General features: G+C 38.0%; 1 protein-coding gene across 3 annotated transcripts in view; it reads right to left on the bottom strand.

Annotated features, from left to right (window-relative positions):
- Nucleotides 1-5,818: 5,818 nt before the first annotated feature.
- The window catches only part of bahcc1a (BAH domain and coiled-coil containing 1a), a 74,627-nt gene continuing 62,179 nt past the window's right edge, over nt 5,819-18,266 (bottom strand). For all 3 annotated transcript variants that reach the window (XM_028042054.1, XM_028042053.1, XM_028042055.1), the window contains 12 exons: nt 17,884-18,057; nt 17,164-17,444; nt 16,909-16,989; nt 15,355-15,481; nt 14,884-14,998; nt 14,391-14,466; nt 11,921-12,029; nt 11,729-11,842; nt 10,374-10,535; nt 8,358-9,598; nt 8,013-8,249; nt 5,819-7,902 (listed from right to left, as the gene is read on the bottom strand). In XM_028042054.1, the coding sequence (XP_027897855.1) occupies nt 7,693-7,902; nt 8,013-8,249; nt 8,358-9,598; nt 10,374-10,535; nt 11,729-11,842; nt 11,921-12,029; nt 14,391-14,466; nt 14,884-14,998; nt 15,355-15,481; nt 16,909-16,989; nt 17,164-17,444; nt 17,884-18,057 (2,927 nt within the window). In that variant the 3' untranslated portion in view covers nt 5,819-7,692. The remainder of the gene's footprint in view (nt 7,903-8,012; nt 8,250-8,357; nt 9,599-10,373; nt 10,536-11,728; nt 11,843-11,920; nt 12,030-14,390; nt 14,467-14,883; nt 14,999-15,354; nt 15,482-16,908; nt 16,990-17,163; nt 17,445-17,883; nt 18,058-18,266) is intronic.

Here is an 18,266-nt window from a genome sequence, read left to right as displayed (position 1 = left end):
ATATATATATACTATATATATAGTATATAATGTTTGTGTGCTGGACTTTTTGCTCTGCTGCCACATTTTCTCACTTACATTTTACTACTCATATACATGCGTATGAACATTGCTGCATTGACTGAGACAGGCTCCTTTTCCACAAGCTGGAGGCAGCAGCTATTGTGTTGTGATAAATGGACTGTCTCCTGTCCCTGTAGCCAGAGGGCTCCACAGCTTTCCAAAGGGAGCCTGCAGATGCTTGGTGGCCTCTGTCCTAGGTTTCCTGTCTCCTGATTCAGCACCAGCTGTGCACACCAGCAGAAAAAAAAACTTGTGAAAGGTAAAAAAAAATGTATATAATTCACAAGAGGCTTCAGAGGTTAGTGTGACCTTAGATAGACAATAGCGTTCATTTTAGCTGATGGCAATCAGGAAACGTATTGAAGAGGAAGGAAAACCGCAATTATATAATTCTGGAGCAGGATAGCATTCTCTTGATCATCTGGATATGATTGTTGCTTATTTAAGCTTGAATGAATCCCATACAGAGCCAGCTGATCAAAAGCTGAACTTGGCAAATTTGCTGTGTGGTTTGAGGACAATCTCTGACAGTTTCTATGGCTGACTCTACCCAGGAGCCGCTCTGGCAACTGAAAGAGGCTGGGCTTTACGGCAACAATGGCAGGCGTGCCAGGGGAGCCACGGCAGCGACCGTGGTGGGCTGTCAGAGAGCTGTGTGGCAGTGCTGCTCGGCTGAAGCTGCTGCTCCCTCCTTAATGGAACAGCTGTTTGGAGCATGGTGCGCCAGGGTGCTGGAGCACAGAGTAAACAGAGGAGAAGAGCAGTGTAAACAGAATGAGAAGGGGGAGGGAGGTCTGGATCTCTGCTACCATGAGCGGGGTAAACACCCCAGAGAACTAAATGGAGGGGTTGTCAACACAGGAATGCACAAACACCACTACATAGCAGCTTTGGGAAGAAATGAGGGGGCGGGGGTGCATTGTGAAACAACCATTACTCCAACCACGGTTCACATGCAAGTAAATGATGTTTTTTTTCTGACTGGATACCGAATTACAAGCTCATATCTCATGGAGCTGTAATTATTTTTTACATAATTTTATTTTGTAATCTTAATTACTTAGGATTGTAGCTCCTTTAATGATATTGAAGACCAAACATTTTTAATTATTCACTTTAATGCTGCTTGCAAGATAAGGAGTGCGCCAACTGTCCTGTGATTACAAACAGATACTACATGAGGCCACCTTTTATGATAGGTGCAGGAGTGACTTTTACTGTGCTTGCAAAAAATAATGTTTGGAAATGTGCCTGGTTAACACAAACACAAAATATTTTGAATTTAATGTTGTCACATACATTCTATAGTCTGAAACAGGCTCCCCAATATCTAAATTAGTATGTGCAAAAACTTGCATGGAGTTTTATTAAATGCTGCATATTCTTTCTTTTCACAGAACTTTGCAAAAGAAAAAAGAAAGGCTGGAAAAGTTAAAATGTTTAAAATGTAGGGACTAGTTTTAAAACTGAAAATTACTTAAAACAAAGTTGAAATATACATTTTATATTCTTGTTTTACCTTAAGAGCTTGCTGATTCTTTTCTCCTGGTCCTAACTTTGTTGATTTATCCATGGAAACACCACGTTCATCACTGGCAGAAACATTATCAAAAAGAATAAATAAATTTTAAAAAAAAGCCCACTAACTTCAACCCTGAAAGAAAACGTGATAATATGAATATGAGTCACGCTGTTAATTATATTGTTGTTGTCATTTCAAGAAGCTGGCAACATCCCATCAGAGTTTGTACATGACATATGTAACAAGGAGCAACTGTAATCCTGTATATTACAGAGAAAAGCTTCTTTAGCATAGCTGAGTCAGAATCTGCACGAGCCTGTTACAACAGAGACATGAATCAGGCGTGGCACATCTGAGCAGCAGCCACTACAACAACAAGGTGCTGCCTGTATAGCAGCATGCAAAAGTTTGAATTCAGACCTAATTTACAGACGTTTAAAGTGCTTCTCATAATTAGTTCTTTAGGTTTCACGTAGATCTTTGGGAGATTTAGCTTTTCCAATTGTCCAGTATTTTTACCACAGTGTGCTGGTCGTGGTTAAAACATGGAAAGTTCATTAAACAGAAGACCCTAGATATCTATCTCCAGGACAATTGGAAGTCCGTTCTTTTAGAATGAAAAAAAGTAGCACAGTCCTCCCTGAGTAAGTTGCTGTAAATGTAACTACATTTTGTGGTTTCTCTTTGGTTTCATTGCATACATGGTATATAAAAATAGTGCCACTGGGGGAAAAAATACAATTTTGATTTTATTCTAAGACTTCTTTTTTTTCTCAGAATTCAGATTTTGAGATTAAATTCAAAAGTCAGATTTTTTCTTAGGACTCTTAACATTCTGACATAAAAATCAGAATTTTTTTTGTTTTCTTTTCTTTAACCAGTGACTAATCATTTTTCTGTGTATGTAGACTCTACAATTGCTTCCTTCATTTTACTTTGAAAAGTGGGTCAAACTCAGTCAAATTGGATGGAAAACATTTGTGAACATAAACATTTAGGTTTTGCCACATATTTGATTCCAAATCAAAATGTGCTTTGGAGGTTGAACCTTCCCCACAGTTTTTGGGCTTTTTAAATGCTAACAGGTTTTCTTAAAGAAAAGCCTTATCCGTCTATAGACCAACTGACCATCACATTCTAAGCAAAGAAAAGCATGTCCACAACATGATGCTGCTGCCACAATTTCCGTCAAAAACATGAACATTTTAAGTTAATGTGCAGTGCCATTTTTTTTTCACACATTTTTTTTTAAATTAGGGCACACAGTACAATTTTGCTCTCATCTGACCAGAACATCTTCACCTTCTTGCTTCTCTTTGACCGTTACATGGCACAGAATTTCAATTTACAAAAGGACCGATTTGTAAAGTACATGAGTCCTCTCATCAGATTCTCCCAGCTGAATTGTGAGCTTCTGCAGCTCCTGAGGAGTTACTCTGGGAAATTTTACAGAGTATGAATCATTTTTCAAGGAACTCTAGACCTGAAAGGTTACTGGTGACAAACGGCAACTAAAATGATTATAGGAAGTTATCAGAAGGTGGAGGTTTTGTACAGTGCACCTGTTAGGATATTTCAATTAGATACATTTATCTTACAAAGACACAGCAGTGTTGCATAATTTATTTCCACTTGTTCATTTGCGCATTCAAACTATTACCTTCTCTGGCATCGAAACGTCCACAAAAAGGCTTCACTTCACATCACACAAGAATAACTTGAAATACCTGCTTCGTTTAAAGATGCATTATAAGTGAACCTTTTCAACAGCAACACATGCTTAAAATAGATGATAAGAGCATAAGTGGCCTTTAAAAACAGGCAGTGTGTACCTTTGTTCTGCTCTCTTCTCTTAGCACCTTGTTAAGACCCAAGACCTCACCTCCTCACTCTCAGACTCACAGGCCCCAACACGCACAGGACCGCCGGTCCCTTTCTCAACACTCACATTCTGGGGCCAGACGGGGTCAAGCAAAGGGTGAGACATTTATGAGGTGTAGATATTTGTGCAGGAAGGCATTCCTCCTGTTGACACCGAGGAACACAATCTGGATGCTGACCAAGCTGAACCAGACAGGCAGTGAAACGTGAGGCAAGCAGGCGTGTCTGTCAAGTGATATGTAACATACCCTTCATTCCATATTTCAAAAAGCTGCTCCAAATGAGTACAGTCTAAATGTAATCACTTGGTGACCTTATCCTCCTCATTGTTTGTATTATGGATCAGAATTACCTGATTAGATTCCTGATGAATATTATGCTTACTGCGTAAAAGGTAATGAACCAGAACTATTTCAAAACACATTAACCTTAACACTCAGACACCTTAACCTTTTCCTCAACTCAAACACTGTGCAGAGTGCCTCTTACCCTCATGCTGCTGATCCAGGAAAGGCCGCAGCTTGGACACGGGGCAGTGGCCACAGTCAACACAAAAGGTTGTGGTGGTAAACAGAACTGTTTGTGTTCACTGGGCCACTGCTGGAGATGACTGATGTGCCCATTAGCCCCTGCTTGGGCATACGGGGGGTGGGGGGTGGGGGCAAGGTGGTGGTGGTGCTCTGGCTGCATGCAGGACAAAGAAGACCCCTGGGTTTGGAGAGAAAGGTCAATGACCCATATTGTCTCCATGCCTCCAGGCATAGCCAGTAGATATTTTACTGATATAGGTTAGAGACATTGGCTTTGTCAAAGCTGATGAGCATGTATGCAAACGGACAGATGCTGTAGGTTATGGCTTGTGTGGGCGGCTAGAGGAATATACCTGCAGCTCCAGGCTGTGAAAGGAGAAGGGCACATGTTGCTGAAGGCATCTTGTGCTCTAATAATAAAAAAAAAAACATGTAAGTAGGCCAAAAGAATACTTTAATTTGAGGATAAAAGGTATTTCAAATAATGCAGTATGACTTACTTTCCACTAGAAAGTACTTTAGCGATTTAAATTGACATAACATTTCCACACTGAAATTTCATTAAGCATTTGTTTTGATAAAAATATATTTTACTCTATTATTTATACCTAATCAGAAAAATAAGTTTCTTGCATTTGCTACAAAAATGCTGCACATATTTATAAATGACACATTTGCAAATGAAACAATGTTTTACCTATTAAATAATCTTCATATGTCAAATTAAGACTCCATATTTCTTTAGGCCTATTGTATGATATTGTCTGATCTCTACTGATTCATTACTAAATAGAGAACTTTTTTGAGATACTTGCTCTCGAGATTAGATATGGTGCTGCAACAAAACTGTCTCCGTTTACAGTGGACTACAGAACTCACATAGAGTGCATTGCAATTTTTTTTTATACCTCTTACACTTTCACAGTTTGTCAGGTCACAAATACAAACATCATTGTACCAGCATGTTTGTAGGATTTTCTGTAAAAAGACAACACGAAATATTTAATAAAGGTCATGAAGAAGGGATGTGAGAGCATTAAAATATTTTGCAAATTATTTGAAAAGTATTATGTGCTTTTGCATGACATTTTCACCAGTACTCCTAAATAAAATGAATCGTAGCACAAACCACAGAATTACCACTTGTATTTAATAATAAATAATAATAAAATGTTAATAATGTCCAAATATATATTACTCTGTGTTGGTCTATCAAATGTAATCCCAATAAAATAAACATTAAAGCATGAGAAAATGTGAAAAAAAGTTCTAGGGGTGTGAATACTTTTGCAAGACACTAAATTATTTCATTGATTTTCAAAGGCTTAAATGAAACCATCAGAATCAACAAGAAAAACAATTTGGCAGTAAGTAGACTTTTTATAAAATAAAAAACTTACCATTTGGAAGTAGGGCCATTTACACAAGCACTTTAAAATAGTTGTGTGAATTGTTTGATTATATTTTCTTACATATTTAAAAAAAATAATCATTATTGCAAATATTTATCCAGATTAACCCTAGCATCTCAATAATATTTCACTCTGTTTTAATCGCAATGTATGGTCATTGCTTTCTGCTCGAATAACTTCAATGCACAACAAACAGTAAGATTATTGTTTCATTTTTTCCCCCCCAAACTCTTTTTGTTACTAGACCACTTAATCAGCAAAGTTTTTAAAACAGCAGGGGCAAATTTGACAGAATAAAATTGATTTTAACCACAATGTGGTGAAGGGAAATGAGAGCAGTGATTGCAAAATAGATTAACTACCAAATAAAGCAAAATAAAAGAGAAGGGAAAAAAGGCATGTACAATTAATAGATTGTTTTGTGGATTAGACGAATCCAGTGTTGCTTTATTTGTTTTCACTAGATGGCCTCTATAGGACCAGAATGCAAATGTGACAGCACACAAAACAAAGAAAAAAACAAATAAAACCAAATTACATTCTCATAAAGCTCTCTTGGCATGGACAAACAGCAAACTGACAATAAATAAAATGTTGGCAAACAAAATAAAACTTTCAACAACAACAAAAAATACTCAAGCTTGCATATCAGACAAGACAAAAATAGAAAAAAATGTACTTGGCACAAATTAAATAAACTTTTCAGATTGAGTTAACCTACTTTGTCCATTGCTTTGTGAATCTGATTGTCGTTCACAGTTAGCACTGAGATTGTGTATGGACTGTACAAAATAGACATAGATGGCGATGAGAATAAAATGAGTAATTTCAAATTGTCAACATCCATCTTTGCCAGTACATTGACCTTCATTGTCACATCCCTAGAAGTGACATTTTTTATGCATACTTTTGCATTGAAAAAATCTGCAGGTACATGTGGAACAAACCATTGTCACAATGCAGAGTTAATATTTATGCACACAGTGGAGGACAAGCATTCTTAAAAATTGCCAGTGATTTCTGATCTGAATTTTGCACAAGTGCTTCTGTGAAAAATTTAAATAAAGGAAATAAAATTTCTAAAGACACTTTGGTATTTTGTAGGCCATGTTGCGCTAGTCTATGCTCTGATGAGTGCAACACTCAAACACATTTTCATTGAAAGACCCAGTTTTTTTTGCTGTTGTTTTGTTTTGTTTATTTATTTGTGTGGACATGATTATAGTGATGCTAGGACACTTATCGCACACAAACATAGTCTCATAATGGTACACTCACTTTTTTGACCCGTGACAGCAGTCCGATGGGATCTGCCTTGTGATAATGATGCATGATACATAAATTAGAAAAAAAAGACATAAAAAATGATTTTTGTAAAAATGAAGTAACACTTGAAAGAAAACACTTTTTTTTAAACAGGGCGATTACTTTCTTTGAGAAAGTGAGTCTTCTCCTGTTACAGATTAAATCCTTCTGCCTCCGTCTGTGCTCTCTTTTTCTCGGGTCTGTCTCAGCAGGGCATACGCAGTGCAACACTAATCTCTCCAATCTCGACTCCCCAAAGCAAAGGGAAAAAGAAATAACACAATACAATGTAGTCTACACCCATATAAAAATAAATCAATTGCAAACATGGAAAGATACATCTCATATATACAATAAACTCCTATATAAAATAGCTTTTATGTACATATAGACAAGAGACAACAATACATTAACTGATCTGTACAATGTACACCTGAACAGTTAAGACAGGCGAGAGGTACTGAAGTGTATGGCTTGATTGGGGAAGATTTCAAAATATTTACAGACATTTTTAACTTTACACTCTTGCCTTTACATGTTTCCAACTTCTCTGGAATGAAAAGGCATGAAGACGCTCCATGTGCCTTAAGATTTTCTTCCAATGACTCAGACAAGGTCAGCCTTTTGAAACGTAGTCAACAGTGACGATTTGGACCTTGTTTTAATTTGCACAATCCAGTGCAATCATAGCTCTCTTTCTAAAACAATGGATAAGAGCCAGAAGTAGAAGTCTTAAAACCAGTATTCAGTCAAGAAAGACCGCTTTTAAAAAAATAGATTCATTACGGAATTGAAACACCACTTGTTCAAGTTTCTGATCCCCAGGAAGACCCAGACTTTTATAGACGCCAGAATGCTCCAGTGTGTAATAGCAGACAGCCCTGCTTTGGCGACTGATGTTCAGTTAGTGGACCTTTCAGACTCACCCATGGCATCGTTCACAAGCCTTACCCCTAAGAAGTCCTTCAGTAGTGTCAATTCAGCACATGATAGAAACCCCCTCTACAGTGACTAGCTGACCGGTGGTGGGGTCGTACGTCCCAGCCAGGTAGTACAGGTCAGGATAACTACTGTTTGGCTTCTGATTGCGAGTCAGACACTCGTACTCCTCCCTGCTTACAACCCGGCACTTATGAGAGATTGTCTGGACATCGTTCTCGTCCTCGTGACACGACTGGTAAAGGGCGTACTATGTAGGAAACACAGACACAGCATAGTGATGTTTATCAAGAATTTGAATTTCATCTTATGTACTAGTATTTTTTTAACAAAAGTAAGTCTTATAGAATTGCAACATACCTTGCCATCACGATGTCTCTTGCCTAGTTTGGTCTCCTCAGGGTGGTAAAACCATTTGACTTTGACAACCATTCTTGAGGTCCAGGATTCCCAGAAATTCTCGATTTGACCCACATATGGGAGATTAGGACGTCCAGCCGAGAGGAAAACGGCACAATCACCAACTCTTACAGTATCTCTTCCTCTGACAATAGCCTTATAGAAAAGCTTTCGGGCCTTGCCCTTTAATCCTCGTCTCTGTGGAATATAAGGAAATGGTTTGATTGTATTATATGTCTTTCCCTCACGTATTTTCTATAAAGCAAGCTTGGTGAATGCAGTAAAAATGTGAATAACTGTTCGCACCTGTGTAGGGTTTCCGGCCCACCTCCACATCTGCCGGCCAGCCAGGAATGCAGATACCTTGGGTCTCGGAATAAATGAAGTGTCATCTGGAAGCATCCGTGGCTTTTTCATGCATTCCTTTGTCGGTTTAGAGACTCCAGCCATGCATTCCTTCCTCTTTAAGGGCTTGCTGTTGGACAACTGCTCTGACGGGCCTCCTTTGGCACTGGAAACAGCAACAGCTTTGGCGACAAAGGAATGTTGCCGAGGCCTTGAAGAAGTTGAGGGTTCCGCAGATGGCAGCAGTCCCTGGTGAGAGGACAGGCAACTTTGGAGCATCAGTGCCGAACTATCCTCATCATCTGAGCTGTAGGATGAATCGTTGTCTGATGAACACAAGCTAGAACTGGAAAGGGAGCCTGAAGAGGAAGAACTTGAAGAACCAGAAGAGGAGGAGGAGACAGAGAGGCGAGAAAGAAAACGACCAGGCATCCTGAGTCCTCCTGTGGCTGCAGCCAGTGCAGCCCGCCTCCTCTCTTCCTCTTCCTCTTCATCATCCAGGTCAGAATAGGAAGGGTGACACTCTCTGTGAGAACTGAAGCCCAGATCGCCATATTTCTCCTGCCGCAGAGAAGGAGAGGGCTTTCTTTGTGGAGTGGTTCCTTTTAGGAGGAGTTCCACTCTGGAGGCACCACCTTTCTTGTTGTCTTTGACCAGCAGGACTGGGTGAGAGTATGCCTCAGTTTTAGGCATACTGCTCACACTGGAATATTCACTTTTCAGCAGCAGTGCCTTGCTGTTCTTGGTCTTGGGAGATGTCACTCCTTCGTGGTCCAATTTGATAAGAAATTCCTGTCCAGACTTTCTGCTCCTTGGTGCAACCATGTCATCTTGCCTACGCTTCTCATTGTACATGCCAGTCCTGGGAACCATAGATAAACCAGGTCCTGCCCCTGCAGATTGAGAACAGAAGGAGGAATAGCCGTTTGCAATGCTTCTAAAAGAATCCACCTCAAAGGAGCTGCTGCTGAAAAGGCCTTTGGTTGGTTGGGAGGTCAGGGACTGCGTTTGAGGAGAAGAAAACAAGGCATCGTCCTTTCCTCTCAAGGCCTTCCTGGGTGCCCCGTTAAACTGAAAAAGACTGTCAGCAGGTCTCTTCCGGGTGTTACCCAGTGAACTCCAACCCAGGAAAGCTGGAGGATTTTTGTTGGCATTTTCTGCCTGTTGCTGCTTTTGTTTCTTCCCTGAGCCTTTTGGTCTCCCTAGAATAAACAACAAAATGTTACCTACATTGCGTTTAAGCAAAATATTGCAAATTACAACACTGCTGCATTCACTTTTTATAGTGTTTAGGGATAACTTAACTAACTCAGCAGAAACTTTACACAGGGTGGATTGTATATGGCTGACAATATGTTATAGATGTGTAATAGATGACAATGTTAATAGAAAGGTTGCAAGCTATAAACTGTTCCAGAGAACTGAAACAATAAGAAAAATTGCACCTGGGATTGTTCATGATCTGCTTTACTTTTTTTTTTTTTTAACATGTGGCGTCAATTTGGGCAAATAATTCTGCTAATAAATATGTTCCATGGTTATCCATATTGTTACTGAACACAATGTGTTATTTCTCGCGATTAACTGGACTTTATGTGAATACAGCTGTATGGTGAGAGACAGCAATACCACACTGCTATCACTGTGTGATGTTCACAAGAAATTTTCTGATAGTTTTCAATTTTAAGCACAGTTGTGCAAAATTTGATAGCAGCTCCACCGTGTTGTCTTTCTGCACGGTTGATTACACATGACTTATTTTGCTTACTGCTGCTCAGTTGGTTTTGATGCCGTGTCACCTTTAGTTAATCATCTCAAGTACTTTTAATCCCACATTTACAAGTGTGTTGCTAAAACCAGTCATTGAATAAAAGATTAACGCAACATGACTTATGAGTCTATCAGCAATAAGAGGGACTTCGGCTTCACTTTGCAGCAGTTGTATAACATCATTTTCTGTTCAGAATTAAATCTTACCAGGTCTTCTTTTGATAACAGTTAGGTTTTGGGTGTTTGACAGAGAAATGGTGGAGCTCAGTCTGTCAGAAGGCCTGTCACTGATTGGGGCCTGCTCCAGACTGGAACTTCTCTTGGATGATGTTCCACTTGGTGCCAGTAGAGCAGGAGAAGACTCCCCACCTTAATAAGGGATTATAAAAAGAAAAAGAAAATTAGCATTTGATTAAAAAATACAGAAAATCATATGCATTGCAAGTGTAACAATGGTAAAACACATCACAATCCTTTTAAGTTCTTTGTTTTAAATATTATGTAAGTAATTCCAGATTTGGGGTGTGATTAATCTTTCACAACTTTTTCCATTTTGGTATTACTTTTAGTAAACAGTGACAGTGGAATCTGTGATATGTGATTTTGTTTGAATTCAATAAAGAGACCTCATATACAAAAGGTGCATAGTCACAACAAAACTCAACAAGAAGCATTTCCATCCAAATCTTTTGCTGTATCAATAGTGAAAAGAAACCTTACATTGTTTTTCTATAATAAACAATAAATCAACTGCACACACATTGCTAAAAATACAATCACAGGGTAAATTTGTTAATGCCAACAAAAAAGATTTGGGTTAGGGTTAGGGTAAAGATTTATTTAAGTAATTTACAAATTATGTGTGATGGGCAAAAGCAATTGAGCAACCTGTTGAGGTGACCATGCATGATTATTTATTCTTATTAACCGCGTGGTTGGAATAGAACATATTAACACAGACACATATTAACATGCCAAGTGCACATCCAGCCTGTGACACATTGTTTTTTGCTGATTAAAATGCAGCTTAGGAGCTTTCTACACTACCTCTGTTTATATTCATAAACAGAAACATAAAGTCTGACATGCCTCAGCCTTGCCTTTTTGTTGGCACACTTCTACATTGATTTATAATATCAGGGAGTAAGTGATGTAAAGAAGTAGCAGATGAAGCACAAATTGTGTATGTAACTATAACTACTTGTGAAGTCTTTCTATGCACCTCTCATTTATAGACACATTGAATTCGCATTATAAGGTCTTCTTCTTTCTGTATGTAACAAGCTTTCATCACATGTACAGGGCATATTTGTGTCAAGTCAGATATTTATGTCTGTCCTAGTCTGAATGTCATACATTCCATTTCATACATATTGTTTATTTATTTGTGTGTCTGACCTCTTCTGAAGTTAATCCTACACCATTATTGAGAGGGAAATCCATGCAGATTTTTATGCATGAAGCCCCACATAGTTTATTTATTTAAATATAGCACTAAAAAGGGTGTACTTTTTTTTGTATGATAACTGTAGGAGCATTAATTACAAAGCAAGACTACCCACACTGGATCTGATATCCTGGAGGAAGAAGTCGGATGTTTGGCAGAGAAATCTTCCCCCGATCTCCATCATCAAACTCAACCATCACTCCTGGCTTCCCCTCATCAACTGAACCGCCTGCAAGAGACAAAACTGCTATTTTACTGCTAAATAACGACTATGCAAATTCAGTTAAATGTGTATTTATTGTCTCACCTCTGCAAACGTAGCCGGGGTACAGACACCGTGAGCGTTCGCTCCAGTAAGCGCACACCCTAGTTCCATCACTTAACACAGCCTCAGACTCTGGTCGTATATCCAAGACCTTGAAAGCAGACCAAAAGCATAATTAAGATTCATTACAGATTGCAGACAACGTCCTCTAACAAAGATGTGAATGCATACACACACTCACACATACAAACAGTGTGAAAGCAATGGGGCATTGTGAATGGACAGCCACTGTGCCACGTTTCCAAGCGGTCCTTATCTCATGCCAACGTGCCAGTCAGAGCTGAAAGGAGCGGAAGCCATGATGCAGTAAATCCTGACTTGCTGAGTAATACTAAAGAGGGTCTGAATAGAGGGCTTGTGATTGCAGGTTGCCAGATCCTCCCTCCAACAATGCAGCCAGTCTCAGCATCCGCCGCTCACTGGGGGCCCTTTCAGGTTGCTTTCATTTACTGTTGCCATGGTGAGGGACCTTTTGACTGATGAGGTGTGGATGTTAGAGTGTGTATAGGGGGGAGAGGGTGGTGCGGGGATCGGTAAAAATTGCGGTATTGGTGTCAAAGTCAAATAAATGGGTTTTGGACACATTTAAAGTGGAAGTATGTTGTAATTAGAAGCAGCTGCTCTGCGTTGAGTGTTTAGATAAGAGAACGGTTGCCAGAGATGCTAAGTGCTAAAATCGCAGGAGAGTTAAAAGTGAAAGAAAAAAAATCCTTTGATCCACTAGGCAGGTTGAACTTGGTGAGAAATTAGGGGTGAAGTTGAAAGTTCATTGTCCAGTTGAAGCCTGGAATTGTTTAACTAAAACTGGAATTTTGATCTTGCACCCATTGAAAACAGTAATAAAAAATAAATAAATGTAATGCCAAAAAAGAATAAACCTTTAACATGCAAATATATTATAGCTCATATGTTATAACTAGAATGCTACATATTTATACAACTATAATTTTAAATGCTGTGAAAAAACAGATACAATGATGTGATGGTAGAAGATGAGTACATGCAGTTTTACTCTTTAATTGTGTACTGCTGTGGTTACTGCTCTTTAAAAGGCAATGAGCAAATAATCCAAAAATAATAAAAATAACAATAATAATTTTAAAAAAAACCATTGTAGAACTGATGAGAATCTGAGGAATTACTATCTAAGAGTCTCTGTGGAATCTCTAGCTACAGCAGACAAGAGTAAAATCATGTCTTAATGACTGCTTTAAACTACATTTTTAGAAAACCAGAGAGAAGTGTGCAACAAGCACACTTCTAATAAAATAATGGAAATAAGATCAAAGACACATGAACATTTTCCATAAGTTTAAGTTAAAGTGGAAACTTGTTGGTGTGATTTATCAAAATTCAAATTTTTTTTTAATAATTGAAAACAGGTAGATGACACAACAGTCTGTCCAGGTAAAAACCAATAATAATGATGGTACGTTATTGCGCATGCCTTGGACAACCTAAATATACACTGCAAACAAGCTGTTTGTTCCTAATAAAGTCTTTACTTATCTTAGCTCTTCTACACATTATGCTTATAAGAAAATACTGTGAGGAAATGATGAAAATACTCTTGATCACTTAAGGCAACTGAAAGAAAGTTTTGTTTCCTAAAAAAAAGACAGATTTTTAACTTTTTAAATAAAATATAAATATAATAATTGGAACATTCAGTAAAACGAACACAACTGATTAAATAATAAAACAGAGGAAATATTTTTTCTTTTCAAAATTTTCTAATTGTGAACTATCTTTGAGACAGTTATGTCACTGTAATTAGCTTTAAAAAACAATCATGATCTCTCCTGCACAACGAATGTGACCTTTAAGCAGTTTCCTCTATTCTGATTACAAAAAAAAGCACGCACTAAAACAATAACAGGCGGTTTAAACCCTACCCTATATATTGACATTCTTCCTGTTTGGATATTATATTGCATACAAACCTAGCACCCCTTGTCCTATTTGGAAATGCTGAAAATATACCACCTGGTATAGAGATATGGCCATTGCTTTTATTGACCAAATGCAAGAGACCGCCATCGTCTCATTAAACATTAGCCCTTGCTATAATAAACACAAATTTGCACTGTAAACTCCATTTGTATTAAAAGTGGTCAAAAAGGCAAGCTCATGTATTTAAAGAGATTTAATGTTAACAATGTCTCGCATTACAGCTTGAAAACAAGGATATACCCAGGTGTTGTGGGGGATTATCCCACCCACAGCTTGGTTTAACGGACATTCACAGTCACTCACACATAAAACTACAAATCCTGGCCATCTGTCCGTGTCCATTTATAAGTTTATATGGCTTCAGTGACTCACAGAGAGAGAAAGGGGAAAGCAAAGAAACTAGTATTGCTACAAAAAGGCTACCATTGTTTAAGAAAAAATTAACACAAATGACAGGAGATTATTTTTATTGTGTTCTTGTGCAGTGAGGTAAACTTACAGCTTCCTTTAGCAACTGCTCCAGTGAATAGATTCTTGGTCGGTTTCCCCTTTCACCGTCGATAACAATGCTAAAGCTAAATGAAAAAGAGCACGGCAGAGAGAGAAAAATAGACATGGTTATTTTCAGAGGCTTGTATTATGTTTGCCTGGCTCCCATGTCATATGTTACTCCCACTCTGCTGTTGTTATAGCATCTCTTTGCTGCCTGAGCCAAAGGAGTGATATTGATATTTAGAGCTTGGTATGAGATAATGTTTTTTTTTTTTTTGCAAGGAAGAAAAAGACACAGATGGGGATAAAAAAAAAAACTACTGCTTGTCCTTTCATGCAAAATTACAGTGTTTTGTGCCTGGTCTTAAGAATGTTTGTCTGCATGAATGGCATTTGAGAGGATTTTCTTTTTTTACTCAACTAAAACAAAACATTCACAGTTAGAAGAAAAGTTGGCATTTTATTAACTTTTTGAAAGACCATCCTGGTTTTCTACTTACATATCCGGGATCTCCAGAGTGTGAATCCTGGCGGCGTACAGAAGCTCATCCTCCTTGGAGATCAGCACCTTCAGTCCATCACATAAGTGTTCTTTGGTCAGGATGCAGTTAGGAACTGTACAAGAAAGAGCAAATTGGAAAAATTTATCTTAAATGTCAACAAAATATGCAACTTCTAAAACTTCGATTCAAGATACAACTGAAACCAGATATTTGCCTGTGGTGTATAAAACATCGCACTGACTTTTTCCCCCCTCAATAACTGAAACTACGTCAAATGAGCCCTTCCAAACGTACTTCAATTTGGTAAGATACATCATGGGGAAATCAAAATATCATCGTAACTGACCTAACACAGGAAACATTTAGCCAGATAATGAGGGAAAGAAGCTATCTGTCTTTTTCTACAGTGTATGTAAATATTTGGTTTCATCTGTATGTTTTTTTTTTGTTGTCATTAAGTCTTCTAACTTTTCAGGTTTCTCTTGTTTGAAAGACCACGGTCCTCCTCCTCTTCTGAGAAGCTGCTGCCATCTATCTGAAAGCCCTCGTCAGCCACGAAACTTTCCAGAAGACGACTTACGGCTCGTCCCTTTGACTGAAAAAATATAACGAAAAAATAATCAAAGAAAAAAATAATATTCAATATTATTATTATTATTACTACCTTTAATTCATCAAGGATGAATCAATGGGATTTTTAATTTCTTTAAAAAATGTTTTTACAAGAGATTAGCAACCAAGATTGGCAGCAGTTCACACAGTTTACAAAACACTCACAAGAAAAAAGGAAAAGTTAACACTACCATAAATACAAGACTAAAAGGATTCCTCAATTAAAACATTTACAGACAAATGATTACTTCTCAAACTCTTGAAGAGCAGTCTTAAATAACATTAAATGACAACAGCACTTTTACGTTAATGTTTTTCTGTACCTGGTCCAAGAAGATAGAGCATAAAACTGAAAAGATTTCTTTTTAAGTTCAGTTTGGATTTTATGCATCAAAATTAAAAGTAAGTTCTCTAAACAAAGAGAGCATCCTCCAGTAGCTTTATTATTTATGCAGGCCAACAAATAAGATGACAGAAATCCAAATATGCCCTTATAAATAAAGATATGCCAGGGATGAATTTTATGTGTAGCCAAGGCTATCCATCCAACCAGGTTGTATAATGTACAATGATGTCTAAAACCTTTTAAACCTGTCATAAATCTTTAAGTTTCATAATAAACAGTATCCAGCAAATGAAAACATTTAAGAGAAGCACACATGTTTAAAATGTCACCATAGTCCAGTATAGACATGGAAGTAGAATCAACCATTTGTTTTCTAACTCCAAAAGATAAACCGGGTTTAATCCTGAAATGTTCCCTTTTCAGGGGTAAACACAGCGAGTCATCCTCCTCGATCTATACCAACTGTTACCCCTCTGCACATGTCTAATCCTCTTTTCTAACTTTATTGACCAGTTGTTCAACCTGTGCTCTACAAAGAATCATCAACAAAAAATCATAAGTATTAATAGTGTGACAATTTTTTAACCTTCAAACTTTCAGTTGTAGTAATGACTGGAAGATATTTACTTTCTGGAAGGCGCCTAAGATTCATCTGCATTAAAACAGCTTCAAGTGATGAAAAATTGTTTGCAAAAAATGAAATCTTGCATATGGCACATTTAAATAAAGACTATTTATATATAACATAAACAAAAGTGGGCCCAGAGGAAAAACTGTTATATGGAAACAAGTAGAAGCTGACTCTCTACACTTGACCACACTGAGATCTGTTGGTCAGATAGTTTTCAAACCAACAGTTTTTTCATACAAGCCAATACTCTGTAGTCTCATCAGGATGGAAGCAGTGGTAGAAGAACGAAGATCTTTCAAATGCAGTTTAGTTTCTTTAGGGTTAATTCTGAAGCTCTTCAAAGTCTTAGAGTCTTAGAACAAACTATATCAAAACTGTGAAATAAAGTTTGCATTTTGATTCTTCTATTCAGTGGATTAAATATGAATGTTACCTGCTGGTCCATGCTGTTTGGTCCTCTGCTTCCATCATTGTTCTGCATAGAAGATGCTCCGACTGACCAGCAGCTTCTCCTCTGATGAAATCAGTATGAGAACAGACATTAATATTTTGTTCAGTGATTCCTGGCATCTATTTCCCTAAATGAAGACTATCTTGCTGTTTTGTGCATGGGAATGACTATTGCTACTGAATTGCCATTTGATGTCCTTATGAGTTGTATTCAGGACAAATAAAATAGTTCTAATACCTTACTGATTGCTCCCCTCAACATTGTGCTCTTGCGTGTCGCCCTCTTCAGCCTCTCACTGGTTGTTGGGAAGGTGGCCATTCCAAAGGTCTTCCTGTAGCGGTTACCTCTCGTCCCGAGGCTCCCCCACCTGGATTCCTTTGACCTGGGTCCACATGTTCTCCTACCTCCCTCGGGTCGCTGGTGTTGGAGGTTTTTCACAGCAGGGCCAATCCCCAACCTATTGTTGGGTTTCTTCTTTACTTTTACTTCACTCTCTGCTACTGATAGAATCTGGGACCCTGCATTGTTCAATTAGAGAGACATTTAGTCCAAACTTACTACAAATTGTAAATAGCACTGAATCAATCATTCCAATAAAGATATTGGGCAATTGTGTTGACTAATTGCTTTTAAAAATACTCATGACCATTGCACTTTTTATATTTTGAAAAGTTAAAACCACAAGCTTTGTCCATTTTACTGGATTTCATATAACAGACTAGAATATTTAGTGTCATCAGGGTAATCTCTGTCCCAATCTTTTCCAGGATTGCCCACTTCAAATGAACAGCTATGGCTGCAAAAGAAAAGGGCCACCACATCACTTGATTAGTAGATGTCTAAGGCTCCTGCAGAACTATCATGGGTCTTTTTGCTACTTCTCAGATTTAAGCTCTAAATTGAAGTTGTGATTGATAAATATCAAGGCATGTGATGTGGTATCACATGAAGACTCACCATACAGCTCCTGCCTTTGTTTTTTGTTCCTGGCCTTCTGATTGGCTTCCAGTTTCACAATAGATGAAGGACTGGGACCCATCATGGATGGGCCTGAAGTGATGTCTCTTGTAGGTTGACTTCTGAAATCTTGACCTTCATCTGTCTCATAACTTCCCTCCTCTTCTTCATCTTCTAATGGTTAAAGCATAGATTGTGCCAGTTTCTTTTAAGTCTACATCTTAACAAACTCATCAGTTTCAATTATAACAACAGATGTTTCTCCTTGTGGCATGTCATTTCACGGTCCTCCATTAGTTCTTTAATACAGAGTTTAACAAGTTACAGAGATGATATATGAAGTGCTTCAGTGGTATTTCCTGGTGTGAACCAAAACACTGTGC

The sequence above is a fragment of the Xiphophorus couchianus genome, chromosome 16 (genome assembly GCF_001444195.1).
Source record: "Xiphophorus couchianus chromosome 16, X_couchianus-1.0, whole genome shotgun sequence".
NCBI lineage: Eukaryota > Metazoa > Chordata > Actinopteri > Cyprinodontiformes > Poeciliidae > Xiphophorus > Xiphophorus couchianus.
This window is presented reverse-complemented; position numbering and strand designations above follow the sequence as displayed.